We start from the raw sequence: 17,136 nt of genomic DNA on the forward strand, positions 1-17,136 counted from the left end.
GTTCTTAATTTTTTTGTAGTGTAAAAGGGGTCCTAAAGTCATATTATTTGAAAACTACTGGTTTAGAGAAACTGAAAATTATCTCTAATTTTATGCACATTTATTCCTAAAGAACAGAAGGCAAGAATTTGAAGAGGAAAATTTGTAAATCTAAGATCACAAAATTGCTTTACCAAGACTGGGCCCCACCCAGCTGGTGCATTTTAATCCCCTTTTTCTGCTACTGCCTCCTTAAGGGAGGGGAAACTGCAGATCGTGAGAGACTAACATTCAGTGTTAATTCCCACAGTAGTGCTGATATCTGGGTAACAACTGAGGTAGTAGACAAGGGCATAAATCTTACCAAAGAGAAGCTATCTCACATTGATCCCTCCCTCACACTGACTAAAATGGCTGTGGGTGACAGCCCAGCTAAACAGTAGCCTTATCCTCTACAGGTATTCATTATAAGCAAGTTCAATGGCTAAAAAAAAAAAAAACAAAAAAAAAAACACCATCGTTTTGGCCAAGGGCCTTAGGTAGACAAAAGAAACATTCCTTTGGAAACACTGCAAAGACAAGTGGTTTCTCCAAGTTATTTTATTAGAATGTTTGACAAAAGGAACTACACAGAACATGGCTAAAAATGCTGTACACAGTTTATGCTTGACAGTTACGGGACACCTGCAGACACTGGATCCCAAGTCTAGATGGCAAGGTAACAAGAGGGCAAAGTAGAGGAGGGGGGCCGGGACAGTACCTGCACTGACTGGCCAGACCTCACACGAACAGATCCGGTCCCCACAGGACTGTACATCTTCCTGATTCAGGTGCAACTCTTCTCTCCTCTTTGCAAGAGTTAAGTGCCTCTGGACTCAGTCGGAATCACTGTCTGTCTCCGCTTCTTTCACATCCACGCTGAATTTGTATTCCTGGTCACATCCCATGTAAGCATCACTCATGAAATACAGAGTGTAGTTGTGGGCGCCAGTGGCTGGGGCCACAAAGTCAAGCTTCACCTACAGAGAGCAGAAGAAATCCAGGTGAGCATGAATGCAGTGAGGGAAGAATTCTCACCCTGACCCCAGCTCAGAACAAATGCCAGGGCCAGCATACACTCACCTTGGCCTTCTGCTGCAAGGTCAGCCTCTTGATGGAGATGAGGCTATTGGACTTGGCATCGCCGATCACTACCCACCAGCCCTCTTCACGTTTCTGCAGTGACCAAAAGCCAAGAATTTCGGCACGTAAAACTTGACAGCCATGAGACCATAGGAATGATTATAAAAGCAGGAAAGAAAAGCCCAGATAGAAAGCTTTCTAAAATTTCCTCAATTTGTTATAACTAAGATTTCAAAACTATCGAAAGGTATCTCAAATGAACTCCACTTTTTTTTTTTTTTTTTTTTAAATTTTTTTTTTTCAACGTTTTTTATTTATTTTTGGGACAGAGAGAGACAGAGCATGAACGGGGGAGGGGCAGAGAGAGAGGGAGACACAGAATCGGAAACAGGCTCCAGGCTCCGAGCCATCAGCCCAGAGCCCGACGCGGGGCTCGAACTCACGGACCGTGAGATCGTGACCTGGCTGAAGTCGGACGCTTAACCGACTGCGCCACCCAGGCGCCCGGAACTCCACTTTTAAGTAGCAAATGAACTCATTGTGGGTTCTGGCTCATTTCCTTATTTGTTCCAGAACGTCTTCTCCCATTCAGTCCTTGTCACTGAATCCAAGATTCCACTATTAGAGATCTAGCCTTTGTGGCCAGGCAGCTGGGTTCTCAGAGATCCTTTTTAAGTAAACACATATGTGAGATAAGCAAAACATGTTAACATGGAGACAAGCTGCCGACAGAGAGGATCCAAAGCAGGCCTTGCCTCTATTGAAAGCTTCTCTGCTGGGCATTCCTGTCAGAAAGGCCAGGTGTTGGTTTAAAGCACTCTTTCCCCAGAGCCTATTAACTAGTTTGTAAAATAAAACATTACAACATATCTGGTTTCTGCTTTCAGTCTTCAATTATTCTCTCATATAAGGGATCAGACTTTTTTTCTGGTGGTAAAGAACCAAGTAACTAGAAGCAGAGTGAGGGGTAGTGAGAGAGGAGAGAGAAGAAACACGGACTGGAAAAACCCAAGTATCCCAGAGCCATTTAAAAACAAATGCATCTTAACAGTCATAGAGAATGACAATACTGTAGAAGTGATGTCTTTAACAATGATCAGTCACCTACTAAATTGTTTTAAAGCAAAAAACAATCAACAAAACCACCCATGGCCCCAAGATTAATTCTCAGCTTTGTGTCTTGTCATTACTCTAAATTTCCCTTCCCCAGTGACAATGTGCCCTTGAACTCTGTACTCTAGCCAATGGCTAAGGCCTCCAGAAGGCACCTCATACCGCTACTTAAAAACGGAGTTAGAGATTCCTTTTGACCATTTAAAAATCTTAGTTATATCAAACTGTCTTTCACAGGGACATTTCAAAAAGCTTTCTATTGGGTTTTTGTTTTTGGCCAGCTATGAAAACACACCTGTGGAAAGAGAGGTGCTATCACAGGGCCCGTGACCTCCTCCTCTCGCTCCAGCTGCACCAGCACCACAACTGGCCCGCCACTGTGGGAGAAGAGTAGGGCAGCACATCAGCAACGTGGCAGTGGGGTCAGAGCGCACTGTCATGTTGTACCCAGCAGGGACCCTGGGGCAGGGCACCCGGCTGACCATGGCTCACCTGCGGATGCTGTCCTTATCCACCACTTCATAAGACAGCTCGATATTAGGGTAGCGGTTGCAGAAACGGGCCACGTCCGCAATCTGGCTGTCAGACAGCTGAAGCAACGCATTTCGTTCTTCATCTTCCATCTCCATGATGTCAAAAACACTCTCTACTCCCTGCAGTGCATATTCAGAGGTCAGGGAAGGAGAACACATACTAACGGCAAACGAAACCTGGCTCCAAACAACTGCTGGTTCAACTCCTATGCTATCAGATCATCTAAATACACGATTTCAGAAAGAACACAGCCCACAACTGTCCAATCGTCAGGCTCCCTAGTACCTCAATACGTGACACCCTCAGGGGAACCAGAACTAGAACCCCCCCTGTACTGTGACTCCCCTCCCACAACCGTCACAAGTCCCCTCCTTCCCCTAGAAACTTGGCTCAGCCACCCAACAATCCGGGTCCGGATTCAGCTCACCTTGTCTGTACAACGTTTAATATGCTCTGAGGTGAAGTGTGGCAGCTGTTTCAGGTATGAGTCCTTGGACCACATGGCTTGGGTGACCATCTGGGCCAGCTCCATAGCTGCCAGAGCAGGGCTAAGCCACCCATTGCTGGAAAGGACATCCACACAGGCCTGGATGAGCCGGATTGCCTGAATCGAGACAGGAGTACAGGACAAGGTAGGGTTGGAACCACTACTTCACAGGCCACCACTGGCCCCTCCACACCCGCACCCGCACCCACACTATACCTTGCTAAGAATTTCCTCAGTATCCGACTGCAGCTCGGCACTCAGCTGCATGCGGGACAGGTGAGCTTGCAGAAGCAGGTTGGTCTTGACATGTGGGTCATTGAATTTAGGATTATTCAGCTTATGGGGGACCTTCTGAGCCAACTGGAGAGTGGAAGAAAAATAGCTGGTGATGAACAGGTGACCCTGCCTGAGAACAGCTCTCAGGCCCAAAGTACCACCTGCCCCAAGCTCACAACCCTTCAAAACAGAAGTGTGGGTGATGTGTTAGGATCTTCCTGTGGTGACAAGGACAACATGTGCTCTGGGCACACAGGCCAAGTTTCAACTCTAAAGATGTCCTCCTGAATCCAAGATGCCCTCACCTGCCGCAGGAGGTTATCTTCATGGTGCCGGATGGGAATGTTCTCGTACTCCGCCGCGTTGGAGATGATTTCAATAAGCCCTCGCACCTTGGTCTTGGCATTCAGGGACATGCTGAAGAGCTCTGACAGCCAAAGAGAAGGAGAAACGGGAGGAGTCAAACGCAGGTAGAAAAGGAGCAGTTAACTGGATTACTCCTCCCGACCCTATGATACATCCCTGGAATGTGCTTCCAGGGCACTGGAAGCCCTGTGCTCTCTCATCCCAGTGGGCTGCAGACCCCTGCATAAGGCTTCTTTAGCTTGGGCTCCCCAGACACAGCCCCTGCCGGCCCCTCACCAATGGTGGTGTAGTTGATGTAATAGTAAGCAGCGATCATGCCCAGGTTCAGAGGTGCCACATCCATTTCATCCTCAATGCTGATGCACTTGGACTGCTCTAAGTCACTCAGGGTCTGCTCCACAAGTTCGGACAAGTGGTCAGACAGGTGACGATGGGAGATCCCTGCAAAGGTGAGAGAGAAGTGGGGAGTCACAGGGAGACTGGCCGGCAAGGTCTATGAGCCACAAAAGGATACCGTGCTCCAAAGTCCACTGACCCTGCAGGTTGTAATAATTGGGGTTCTGTGTCATGCGGCGGTACAGAAAGGTCCAGGTGAGGTAGTCCACAGCATCCTGCTTGTTCTCAATGGTCTTGGTGACAATCTCAGCATTGAAATGGTCATGCATACAGTGGTCCAGGTGGGACTCTACTGGCAAGGGCTCATATAAGAACTTTTTGAAGAAATCCTACAGGTTGGAAAAGGACAGACAGTAATACTCAATGACAACATGGTCACAATGAAGGGCCAAGGGCAAATCAACAGGGAACGGCCCTTGTGTGACAGACATAGCTAATACAATAATGGAAGAAATCGGTTGCAGAGACAAGGTGAACTAGGTCTGGACCTGGAATGCTGGATGTGTGTGTCCGTTCCCACTGGCATCACTGGGTATTTTTATGGTGGGAACAGGGATACAGCAAGTCACACAGGCCTAACAGTACATGAGAAACCACCCAGAAGGTGAAAACCTTGACACATGGGAGTCCACAGCAGTAGCAAAAACAAAGGGCTACAAAATTCCACGTGGCTAAGAGGTTTATTACCAAAGCAATGTGGAAAATTAAAAAACAAACAAACAAAAAACAGAAGTTGACAGAAAAACTGTAAACAATGAAAGGCATCTATTAAAGAATCTACTCTGAGGCCCAGGATCTCAAGAGGGTGCACAAGGCCAGGACTGACCTTTTTGGAGCCCTGGCACATGATAACACAGCGCCCCTCATCATCCTGCAAAGGGCGGTTGGCATGGCCCACCATCTGAAGCACGTCGTAGATAGGGTAATCCACATACCTGGTGACAGAGAGAAGAAGGCAGGCAAAAGGTCCGTCACCACAGAGGCCATACTCAGGAGGCTAAGACTACCTCAATGTCAAAGAATAAAATGTAAACATAGGACACAGTGGCAAATTACAGCTGACTTCTGTATTTACGGCTTCTTGTGCTCAGGTACTAGCTTCACTTGTTTAGAGATCATTACAGTTTTCAAGTTTAAGAGCTGGGACTCTGCTGCTCAGGGTCCTTAAACCAAAGCTACCAACCCACCGAGTGCCAAAAGCAAGTAACTCCCTGTTAAAGGATCAAATATGTAAGTCAAGCTCCCCAAAGACGTGTATACTTCAAGAATTCTCAAGTCACCAGGCTTAAATCCATACCTAGACGCAGTTTTAGGCATTAAAAATAAGCCCATAAATAACAGTCACTTAAAAAAAAAGTCTGCATTTTGAGAAAAAAAATTAAGAGTTAAATCATTCAATTTTTTTCGGAGAAAAACGGATCCTTCTACTTCTCGTCACCACAAAGGTATGTGACTTGGACCATATCACCTTCCCAGTCTATAAAATACACGAGTTAACTACCTAATCTCCAGCTCAAACTTCCTGGTTCTCTAACTTGCTGAAATGAGAGGAAGATCATAAAAGCAAATGTGAACCTAGGTCCTAAGACTAAAAAAACTCTCCGACACCTGGCTGTGGGGGAACCTCAGCTGACTGTTTAGTTCCCTAACACTTCTTTTTCGTAATAGCTAATTTCCAGATCTTCAGATGTTATGTCCATTTTAGGAGGAAGGTTCCCGTTAATGCACAGCACAGCTAGACTCACGCATGAATCTTGCCATTGTAGTACTGGGTGTCCATGATGATCACCAGGTGGGCGGCCACATTCATGCCCCAGCAGAGACTCCGGGAAGCTACCACCACCTGGATAGCCCCTGGATAGTAGAGAGAAGAAGACTGAGTGCAGGGCTCACTGGGAGCCTCCTTCTGTGCAGATAGGGGCTTATCCTGTGCTAAGTTTCAGAACTCAGAGCAAAGCGTGCTGGGAAATGAGCCCTAATAATGCCTAAGGGTTAACACAGTACTAGAAAAGGGAGCTCTATGCTGCTGTTGCCCTGCTTGGGGGCCTATCCTAGGGGAAACAAGGTAATCTTGGGACCGAATCCGAAGCCCAGAGAAAGCCAGGGTTAGCCATCTGCCTGACACACTGGCCTTGTTGACTGGAAAATGCTAACACCAACTCAGTCATAGGCCGGCTCAGTACACGGCAGCAAAACTGAGCTAAGTGTACATCAAACCAAATAGATTCAAGGGCCAATGAGTGCCAGTAAGTGGTTCTGGCAGGAGCATCTCCACTGCAGCTCCAACAAAGAATGTCAGAGTGACAATACTCTATGTGAAATGCCAGAGGTCAACAAGGGACAGTGGCACACAGGCCACCCAAGGGAGACTCTACCGTTTACTACATCTCTAAGGTCTAACAACCTTGGCGAATCTGGTATCCATAGAAAACCAGGTCTACTGGTCAAAGGTCTAGAAAACCAGGTTCTGAAGTAATACGACCGTATGTGCCTGTTTTCTCAGCTAGCCAGTAGGGATAATATCCTACCTATACCACAAGGTTACTGGGAAAATCAAATGAGATAATACGTAAAACAATCAGAAAAGTATTTTGAAGGTGGTAAGTGTGCAGTAGGGAAGTATCACCCACACCCTAAAGTTTCGTTCCTACCACCTGTGACACTCCCAGATACAATCTCCCTCTAGGCCACAGCACTTTTTTTCACCTGAGCTGAAGAGCTGTTCTACCAGGCGTCGCTCCATGGGGCTGAGCCCCTCGTGCAGGTAGCCCACTCCATTTAACAGTGTTTCCTTAAGCGTGCTGTCACTTAGTTTCTCCAGATACGGGATCAGATCCTTCTCCGTGCAGTGCAAAAACCTAAGCAGCACGGGCACTGATTTAGCTCAGAGCAGTTCCAATCCCTTGCAAGACCCTTCCAACTGTGCGGTTGCCCAGCCCCTGGCCCCAATGGGGCTAACCCCCACCCTCATAAACAGAACACTCTTCAGGATCAGCCAACCTCACTGACCCAACTTCCCCCCCTCCCCCACCCCCGCCATCCCACCTCTGCCGCTGGATATCTGCTGCACACGTGGTGAGAATGTCAATTGCAGTGAGGCGGGTCTGCTTTCGAGACGGAACAAAAACAATGACAGGCTTCTTGGGAGAGTGTTTGGTGATAGCATGGTACACGGGCTTGGCCATGGAGAGCAGGCGAGTTTGTGTATGGCTAATGTTGAAGCCCTGGAGACCGAGGAAAATGAAAAGACAGAAGTTACAATACCTGGTACTTCAACAAGAGGCCACGCAGGAACGGGGAGAGCGGGCCCTACCTGGATGTGCAGCTCCAAGGGCACAGGGCGCACGTTAGGGTGGAAGTTGAAAGTCGAGGTGGCACTGCACCCCAGCCAGTGGGCCACATCCTTGGCATTCGAAAGCGAAGAGCTAAGTGCCACAATGCGAATGGGTCGCTCAATCTGGGAGGAGATGTAGCGCATCCGGGAGCAGATCACTTCTAAGACAGGCTGGGACAGAGGCGGGGAGTCACTAGGGGCCCGGGCTCTCCTTCCCCATCCTCCACCCTGACTTAGGCTTTCTGTCTAGTTCAACCACCTCAAAATCATCACCTAACTCTTCCTTCTAATTAAGGGCTCTCCAATCTTTGGTTCTACCTCCTCCATAGCAGCCAGTCTTCACTAAGCAATGCTATTTTCCAAGAGTACTACAAAAAAGTCTCACAACGTCCTTTTGGAATAGGGTGACAAGCAGAATCCTCCTGGGAGAAGCACCTAGTCTATGGCCTCAGACCCAAACCGAAGGCCCCAAAGGTAAGGACACTCAGCCAATCGCAGCCCCTCCAGTGTGCAAGGTTAAGCCATACCCCATTCTCGCCCCCGATAAGGTGGACTTCATCCACCACGAAGAGGTTGATGTTTTGGACATTCTTGCGCTGCTTCCACCGCCGAGAAAGAATGTCCCACTTCTCAGGGGTGCTGATGATGATATTGCCCTTGCCCAGAAGCTTCAGGTCCGTGCTAGTCTCCCCCGTCAGGAGCACCACCTTCTTGTTGAGCCTGTCCTGGAACTTCTCATACCAGTCCATGTAAACCTGGCATGCAAGGAGAGGAAGGGCAGCAAACATCAGGCCATGACAGGCATCGCTTCATTTGTAATGAGAATTGCCTGAGAAGCCAAACAGAGAGACCTGATGGTCTGTAGATCTCAAGCTACCTTATGATCCCACACTGACCTTTAAGAGTATTTTTCTTTAGGACACAAACTGGGGACGTGAACAAAAGAAAGCAAAGGGTCTCGCCCCAATTAACCCTGCAAATTTCAAGGGCTTAGAAAATCTTGATCTGGACTCAGATAAAAATAGCTTCCAGGAAAATTCACACGTGACACAGCAGCACGCCACATACCTGCTCTGCCAGAGCCTCCATGGGAGTGATATAGACACAGCGTCCCTCTGAGTTCTGCAGCAGCATCCGCAGGATGGCAAATTCCGCACAGATGGTCTTGCCGCTGCCCGTGGGGGCCCCCACGAACACATTGTCATCACTGTTGTAGACGGTGTTGAACACTGGAAGCCGGCAGAGCAGCAGTGGGAACATCAAAGAGAAAAGACACTCAGACCACTCCTCAGAACAGAGGACACCCGGAGAAACTCAGCCAGTCGACTGCCAAGTGCCGACAACGAAGGGGGAGGCATCAGGGCCTCTAATTACGGTCAGCCTACTACACCTCTCCCCTCATGCTCTCCCTCTCACACACAAGCAACAGGCGAAAAGCCCAAGACCAAGAAGTCCAGTAGCAGGGAGATCTGCAAGGTGGCAGAGAAAGTAGACCAAGTATCCGGGGCTTCTCTGCCAGTCTTCTCAGGGACCAGGATACGGAACAAAAAGGAACTGGCTACCATTCTCTGGCTACCCTCCGACACTCTCCTTGAAAGAAGGTAAAGCCTCAGTCCTGGCATCAAGACTGGTTAAAGTCAGTTGGGGGGGCACCTGGGTTGTTCAGTAGGTTAAGTGTCCAACTTCGGCTCAGGTCATGATCTCACGGTTTGTGAGTTCAGGCCCCCGCATCAGGCTCTGTGCTGACAGCTCAGAGCCTGGAGTCTGCTTCAGATTCTGTGTCTCCCTCTCTCTCTGTCCCTCCCCCGCTCACACTGTCTCTTAAAAATAAACATTAAAAAAAAAAAGATAAAGATTGGTTAAAGTCCAAGTTCTGTTTATTAAATGATTCAGTTGAGATGCCTCTCTGTGCCTAGCTTCCTCATCTGTAAAGCAAGACACTAATAATAGTATCACAAGTAGTAAATCCCCCATAGGATCAGTGAGAGGAATAAAAGAGAAAATAACCAGATGTACTCAGCCAAAGTACTTAGGAAACAGGGCATGCCCTGTGAACATGCCTGTTATTTAAAACGACAGACAGGGGAGTGAGTGCCTGGGTGGCTCAGTCAGTTGAACATTCGACTCTTTATCTCAGGTCATGATCTCTCAGTCTGTGGGTTTGAGCTCTGTGTCAGGGTCTGCGCTGACAGTGCAGAGCCTAGTTAGGACTCTCTCTCTCTCTCTCCCTCTCTGCCCCTCCCCTGTGTGCGCTCTCTCAAAATAAAAATAAACTTAAAATAATGCATTAAAAAAAAATGAAGGGAAAGGAGGCTTCAGTCAACACTGCACATGCTGCACACACATGAACAACAGGAGCACAGATCCAGCCTCCTGAGCCTGAGATACAACAATGCACCATAATACGACCTTGTTCTGACCCTCCTCAATGAGACAGGCAAATAAGCAAAGGAAATCTAAGAGTAACCAAGGACTGAGAAAGGAAGAAGTCCTAGTGTGCTCCAATAGTTGCCACTGATGAGCTCCCACACCTACCTGAGCGCCCTACGTCCCTTCTTGCCACTGAACATATCTGTCTCTACGGAACCTTTAAGGTCCTCCAGAGGAATGAACCGCGTGGAGATGGAAACACCTACCTTGGGTCTGGATGGGGTTGAAGAAAGGAAATTTATCCTGGTAAAGGCTCTCAAAAGCACTGTTTCTCAGGGCAGACACGGGCAAAGGCTGCAGGTCCAGAAGCTCGGTTGGAGGTGGGTACTTCTCCGGTAGGATCAGGTGCCGGAAGGAGACAGGCAGCTGGGTCTCACAAGCTGCCAGAACAGAAACGGGAGAGGTCATAAGCACTCCTCTCTTTACCTAATGACCCCTCAGAGCCCCTCCATGCACACTGAAAACCCCAAAGCAGCAGCAGATAGTATCACTCTGACCCCACGAAGTCCAGTCCAGCACAAAGTGAAAGACACTCTTGATTCCCCCAGAAGACCTGTCCCTATGGGACCGTACAGAGACACACTCACAGAGCCAGCGGTCAGACACCACTCGGATGAAGTACTGAGGGGGCAGCGGTTCAAAGACAGGAACGAAAAACGTAATGAGGTGCTCATCCTGAGCATACTTGGCCTTGAGTAGAAAATACTCATGGTGGAGTATCACCTCACTGTCTACATCCTCCACCAGAATCCAGAATGCCTCTGACGAACCGTGGACCTGTCAACACAAGCACAAGTAAAAGGAACACGAGCCAGCGTGGACTTGCACCTCCAATCCAGCTCTCCTCAGGGGCATTCGCGAGTAGTCCCTCCGCCAAGCAAAGCCTCACCTTTTCATCCCACTGGAAATCCGGCGTGATGGTCAGCTCCACTTTTAGGGTGGAGCGTGTGATAGGCTGCAGATGCACCGACAACTCCAACTTGGGGAAGAGGTGGACGTACTTGTGGATGGTCTTCCCCATCTTCGGCATGCGGATAAGCTCCCCTAGAAGGACAGGAGGGTACAGGGGCTGCAGCCCAGCCTTCCAAGCACAGCTGCAAACCGGGCCTTGAGGGCAAGTGGCAGAGTCCGCTCTGGCGGGCAGACTCCTTCTCCCTCCACTCTCAGTGCAGTCCAGAGGAGTCAAAGTCCCGGGACCAAGAGCTAGCCACGTTACTTCAGCAGAATAGGAGAAGTGAACACAGGACAGTAGGGCACCGGGCCCCGGAGACAGAAAGCAAGAGGGCTTAGAAAGATTTCTGAGCAGTAAGGACAAGGAGGATAGCTCCCCACACACCTATCTCATTATGATTCAGGTCATACAGACGCTCGAAGGGGAAGTTTTTCTTCTCGATCTTCTTCACTACCTCCTCAGGGAGTTTCCGGAACTGGCGCAGAGGACACATGGACTGCCACCTAGCCAGGAAGGAAACATTAACTGTCAGTCCCCTGTGAAACAAACTGCCTTTGTCATGGCTTCCAATTAGCTGTGACCACACAAAACAGTCATTAAAGGAAGGCATCTGGAACTGTACCAGCAGAGACACTTGAAAGCCATCACTCATCACCACTCTCCTCCCACCCCCAGGCTCCACCTCAAAGGGCCCTCCCTCTTCTCAACTTTTAGCCAAGTTCAAGTCCCATCTCATGAGTGAGGACCAGAGATAAGAGCACTCCCAGGCTTCCCCACGACATCCTCAGCCTGGGGACCTTAACTTATGGTGACCGGCTCCCAGCCCAGTGGGTCCTTACATGCGCTTATCAATCATCTTGCAGAGGTTCAGTGTCTTGTCTGTAAGCTGCGCCCAACCTCGATTCAGGACAATTTCAAAGATGGCACGCATCAACCTGCCAGCCGACTGGGAAAGATAAAGCATTCCCTCTGTTAAGTCCCCACCATCCCCAACCTAATGAAGCCACTCTACACGTGGCTTAATTACCTCAAGCTCTGATGCAATCGGTCACACCTCTCAAAAATAAAGTCCTCTGTAATTACTCCCCCACCCTTTTTAAAGACTTTTTTAAAGTTTATTTATTTGTTTTGAGAAAGAGGGAGAGCAGGGGAGGGGCAGAGAGAGAGAAAGAATCCCCATCTGTACCGTCAGCACAGAGCCCAATGCGGGACTCAAACTCACGAACTCATGAGATCATGACCTAAGCCAAAATCAAGACTGAGATGCTTAACTGACTGGGCCACCCAGGCGCCCCTGCCTTTCCCCTTTTAGGTAGCTGATGTTTGCTGAATGCAGAATAGTTAGAAAAGGGCAGCTCAAGCTTACTGTACAACATCTTAACCTAATAACCATTGTGATTTTAAAGTTCAGCTCATTTAGCACTCAGGGTTCTAGCGAAAGCAAGGATGCTAATGACTTGCCCTCAAAGGTAAAGACGAACTGTAGCTAATAGAACCTTTTGCCATTTCTGGATTTACAGATGAGCCTAGCCGTAGTGGAAAGTCACTCTCTGTAGGGAAGCAGACATTGTGTCTTGTGGCTCTCCCTATGGAACCTGCCCAGCACTCTTAAGGCCCTACCTCTCCTCACGCTCAAGATCAGCGACACAGAATGGCTATGCCATATGCACATAATCAACGAGCCAACTAGAACAAAACTTGGCCTTCTCCCCTCCTCACTAGCGTCAGCCCTGTTTTTTCCAAGACACACAACAGCACAAGGGACTGGAACTGTTTAGGCCTCTTCTCCTGGCAGCACAACTGCGCTCTCACCTGTGTAACATACACCATGTCTGCCATCAGCGCAAAGCCCTCCAATTTCAGCTGTGAGATGAAGGCTTGGAGAAGCACATTGATCTGGAAAAAAGCAAGGTCAGCAAGAAGATCGCCAGTCATTGATGGTGCAAGAAGGTGAATCACACTTCTGCTCTGGGATCCATGGATCATGCCAAATCGGATCCACAACGCCCGCTTTACAGGCATTAAATAACTGCTACTCCACATAAAGAACATGTGGAAAGGATGCAAAACCCAGGAAAACTGAGCAAGTCATCGAACATGAACGTAGATTCAAGGTTCACTTTTTACAAAACCATCCAATCCTTATGCCAAGCAGAGGAGTGAGCTCACCTTTGCACTGGGTTCCTCAATGCTCTCCTTTACAGGGATGGGCACCCTCTCCAGCAACTTCTGCAGCTCCAGCTTCTCCTCCTGCCACAAGAAGGGAACCGGTCAAGGAAAAGCCAGGTGACTAAGGAGAGAACCCATCCGGCGACTCAGCAGTGAGTACCAACCACCCGTCCCAACACGCTATGTGGACTCACCTCTCTCACAGTGATGTTCTTGAACTCTGAAGACAACGAGAAGACTCTGAAAAGCTCAATTTCACTTAGGGTGGGCTTCAGCAGCTGGTTGTAGGTCTGTACCGTGTCATTGGTAATGTAGTAGTGGCTGGCTATACGGCCCAGTTCTGTCACCTATGAAGGAGGAAGACTCAATCCAACGGCGATCATTAACAAGTGGCAACCTCTCACTGTAGACAACAGGTGCCCACTGGAGGAACTCACAGCAACAAGAGTTTCTGGCCCAAGCACATGAAGAAAGATGGCACAACAAACTGACCTATGGTGAACTGATGCCCACACAGAAAAGACAGGTGAATGAGCTGCCTCGACTCAAGTGACAGAAAGCAGGCACCCTCAGGTTCTGCTATACCATTTTAGAGGTTCCCAGATTCAAAGGGCACAGTCTAATCCCACCTGTTTTTCTACACAATGGGCAATTACACAGGCAGTGCTCAAATCAAGAAAACAATTTAAAAAATTGCCTGAGATCACCACTTTTACTGAGACCTGTGGCTCAATCCCTCAACCCACTCACCTGGAAGTTGCCTGTCTTCTTGTCATACTTGACCAGATTGTTCTTGTCCAGCATCAAGGCGGCAGTATGAACCAGATCCAGTCGGCGCTGGTCCAGCAGGGGATCTCCCTTGAGGTCATCATGAGAGATGCCATAGAGGGTTGGGGATCGGAGCATTCGGATATACAAATAGGCATATCCAAGCCAGTTCACCGCATCCTACAAGAGAAAACCCGCTGGTCTGCGCATGGAGTAATTATGTCCAAATGAAAAGCTCCCAGAGGTCACTTAGAAATTAATTCCAAGGACGCCTGAGTGACTCAGTCAGTTAAGTGTCTGACTCTTGATTTTGGCTCAGGTCATGATCTTACAGTTTGTGGGAAGGAGCCCCAAGTTGGGCTCCACGTTGTCTCCACGCAGTGCAGATTCTCTCTCTCCCTCTCTCTCGGCCCCTCCCCTGCTCGCATGCACATACTCTCTCTCAAAATATTTTTTAAAAAAAGAGAGAAATTAATTCCCAACTAGAAGAATGTATGTTGTCTTCTGAAGGTTTCTAGTATCTTATTAGAACAACAGAATTCTTTCTGAGATCTTGGTAACAAGGGGAATTGTCAGCCACGGAGTTGACAAGCTTCAGAGAGACTGCTTACATTGAAGATGTGGGGCACAGGGTTGGAAGCCCCTACGTGCTGGTGGTCCACAACACCACAATGGAGACCATCCCACCCTGGTACCTTGGCTTCTCTGGAGAAGGCAAGACGCGTGACGGGCAGAGCCCTTCCCTACCTTGGCATTCTGGACATTCCCCAGCACGATTTCCGCATTGAGCATGTCAGGCAACTTTGATACCATCTGGCTCTCGATAGGAAGTTGCTGATTGAGGAGGGACAGGTAGTACTGTAGCTCCCCATGAGACGTGATGAGTATGCCTTCGCCCTTGGTGTCATACTGGGGTCTTCCGGCACGTCCCAGCATCTAGGTCAGAAACAGGTTGCAAACCTTTTAAGAGAGCTATGGCCACAGAGCCTCCGGTTTTGTTCCCAGACTTCTACTTTACAGAACCCCACCTTCCATCTGCCACCTTTTTGGCCTCTTTGCATAAATTTTATACACAGGATACCTTTCCCCACTGAAAATAACCTCAAAGGCTCTATACCTGCAGAATGTCCAGTGCCCCCAGTTCTGTCCAACGCCCCTTCTCTGGACTGTACACCTGGGTGCCTTTGATGATGACTGTATGTGCGGGGAGATTCACACCCCAAGCCAGAGTTGCTGTGGAAACTAAAACCTATAGAAGCAAAGCCAAGGTAATAAAGAAAAGACGTTACCACCACAGGGTTAGTATCCCCAAGTTCTCTTAGAAACTGGCCTTAGAGCTTCTAGCAGGACTGAGGTGGGTCCCACACTTGTCAAGGTAACACTGGAATAAAGAGGAAAGGAGTCCCTTGGTTCCTCGTCTATTCAATAATTAACATTCCACAGTTCTCGAGATACTTAAGAGGTAAAACTGTAGACTAATATTAATCAACTTAAAGTTACCAGACAATTAACAATACACCCTGAGAGAGAGAACATACGAGGTCCTAACCTTACGAGGCCCTGCTTGGTGACATCTGGAGTCACTGACACGCTTCCTTTGTTATGCTTCTCAAACGCTTTCCTAAAATCACTCCTCTTCCCTGATGCAGTAGGTGAAGAGCTGGGAGAGGTGGCCAAAGTTCTATCTACCGTACCTCCCACAACCCTCTAACCTGGTTTACCATAAGGTACTGGGTGCAAACATGGCATCTGACACCTGAGGTCTTCTGATGCCTACACTTTGCCCACGCTCACCTGAATGTGTTTATCAGCAAAAAGATCCTCTACAAGCGTCCGGTCAACTCTGGTCATGCCTGCATGATGAATAGCAAAGCCATATGGCAGAAGATCCTTCAGCTCCAGGTTCTGTGGAACAGAAAAAAAACAGGTGAGGAGGTGAGCCTCGCTGTGGGAACTCCACAGAGACTAAGTAGATCTCTTCCCGTGAGACCCTGCCCCCTACCTATTCCACAGAACCAGACCCAGACAATCAACCTTCACCTGTGTGAAACAACAGCACCAAGATGCAGTCGAGGACTGTCTGGACAACCTCGGATTGAACCAGTTACCAGGTAGGAAACAAGAGAACCGGGCCTGTCTCTCCTCACCTTGCACTGCTCAGCTTCCGTCCGAAGGACTTCGGTGGAGGCTGAGCCCTCTCTCAGAAACAGACCCAGAGTGTCCTTCTCTAGGCACATGTCCCGGATGGCCCTGGCCGTCTTCCCAGTCTCCTTCCGGGAGTGGACAAACACCAGCACCTAAGGAGAAACCACAGTTTGCCACAGTCAAGAGACGCAGCTACCACTGTCACTTCTCTGGCCCCATGGCACCAGCACCAGGAAGCAGAGGCTACACTGTTATGAGGCCAGAAACCCCGAGAAGAGCAATGGCAGGAAGGTATACTGATTCAGAAGCGCCTAAGACCCTGTGTGAATAAAGTACAAAGTACAGTGGCAGAGTCCTGTAGCTGGGAAACTAAGCTAACTCTTAGCATCCTATCTTTAAAACCACATTTAAGTATAATATAGATGCAAATTCAGAACTCCCAGTAATAAATCTGTGTTCAGGCACCTGACAGGATTCTAAGTCACCTGAAGAATGTGTCTGCAAAGTAACAGCTCATATACTGTATTCAATGATAGGCACTAGCCTTTGTAAAAGGACTTAGGAAGTCTCAGTATAGACTAGTACCATTTGGTAGGAAATAAAGTCTTCCAAGTATTTACTGCCGAGAAAAGATTTGTCTTGGGGCACCTAAGTGGCTTAGTCGGTTAAGCATCCAACTCAGTTTCATTTCAGCTCGGGTCATGAACTCAATTTTGTAAGTTCAAGCCCCATACTGGCAGCGCAGAGCCAGCTTGGGATCCTTTCTCTCTCCACTCTCTTAAAATAAATACACTTAAAAAGAAAGAAAAGATTGGTCTCTTCATCTAGATTCATAGGCTTTTTTTATAAAAAAATATACACACCCTGCCACTTTCCCTTGGTTTTTGTCTTGGTTAACGTGACCAAATGGTGTTTAATTAAAAAAATATATTTTTTCTAGTAAAATGTCCTCTTTCACTAGTTTTTAGTTTTCAACTTTATTTTCACTGTAAGTCAGCCAAATCTTTTATGGAAGGACCCTTGATAATGTAGAGAGACAGACTGATTATCCACACCTGGGGATTT

The 17,136-nt window shown here is 48.2% G+C and overlaps 1 protein-coding gene across 1 annotated transcript in view; it reads right to left on the reverse strand.

Annotated features, from left to right (window-relative positions):
• Positions 1-561: 561 nt before the first annotated feature.
• SNRNP200 (small nuclear ribonucleoprotein U5 subunit 200) overlaps positions 562-17,136 on the reverse strand; it is a 29,155-nt gene continuing 12,580 nt past the window's right edge. The window contains exons 17-45 of the mRNA XM_007082379.3: positions 16,074-16,223; positions 15,721-15,831; positions 15,044-15,175; positions 14,674-14,862; positions 13,909-14,106; positions 13,353-13,505; positions 13,159-13,239; positions 12,802-12,885; positions 11,829-11,935; positions 11,374-11,492; positions 10,927-11,081; positions 10,625-10,814; positions 10,244-10,417; positions 8,676-8,836; positions 8,135-8,362; positions 7,587-7,778; positions 7,319-7,497; positions 6,980-7,131; positions 6,019-6,127; positions 5,100-5,208; positions 4,413-4,602; positions 4,154-4,318; positions 3,817-3,938; positions 3,452-3,595; positions 3,176-3,352; positions 2,707-2,867; positions 2,510-2,591; positions 1,102-1,194; positions 562-998 (exon numbers count right to left, since the gene is read on the reverse strand). Coding sequence (XP_007082441.2) covers positions 855-998; positions 1,102-1,194; positions 2,510-2,591; positions 2,707-2,867; positions 3,176-3,352; positions 3,452-3,595; positions 3,817-3,938; positions 4,154-4,318; positions 4,413-4,602; positions 5,100-5,208; positions 6,019-6,127; positions 6,980-7,131; positions 7,319-7,497; positions 7,587-7,778; positions 8,135-8,362; positions 8,676-8,836; positions 10,244-10,417; positions 10,625-10,814; positions 10,927-11,081; positions 11,374-11,492; positions 11,829-11,935; positions 12,802-12,885; positions 13,159-13,239; positions 13,353-13,505; positions 13,909-14,106; positions 14,674-14,862; positions 15,044-15,175; positions 15,721-15,831; positions 16,074-16,223 — 4,251 coding nt within the window. The 3' untranslated portion in view covers positions 562-854. The remainder of the gene's footprint in view (positions 999-1,101; positions 1,195-2,509; positions 2,592-2,706; positions 2,868-3,175; positions 3,353-3,451; positions 3,596-3,816; positions 3,939-4,153; positions 4,319-4,412; positions 4,603-5,099; positions 5,209-6,018; positions 6,128-6,979; positions 7,132-7,318; positions 7,498-7,586; positions 7,779-8,134; positions 8,363-8,675; positions 8,837-10,243; positions 10,418-10,624; positions 10,815-10,926; positions 11,082-11,373; positions 11,493-11,828; positions 11,936-12,801; positions 12,886-13,158; positions 13,240-13,352; positions 13,506-13,908; positions 14,107-14,673; positions 14,863-15,043; positions 15,176-15,720; positions 15,832-16,073; positions 16,224-17,136) is intronic.

The sequence above is a fragment of the Panthera tigris genome, chromosome A3 (assembly GCF_018350195.1).
Source record: "Panthera tigris isolate Pti1 chromosome A3, P.tigris_Pti1_mat1.1, whole genome shotgun sequence".
NCBI lineage: Eukaryota > Metazoa > Chordata > Mammalia > Carnivora > Felidae > Panthera > Panthera tigris.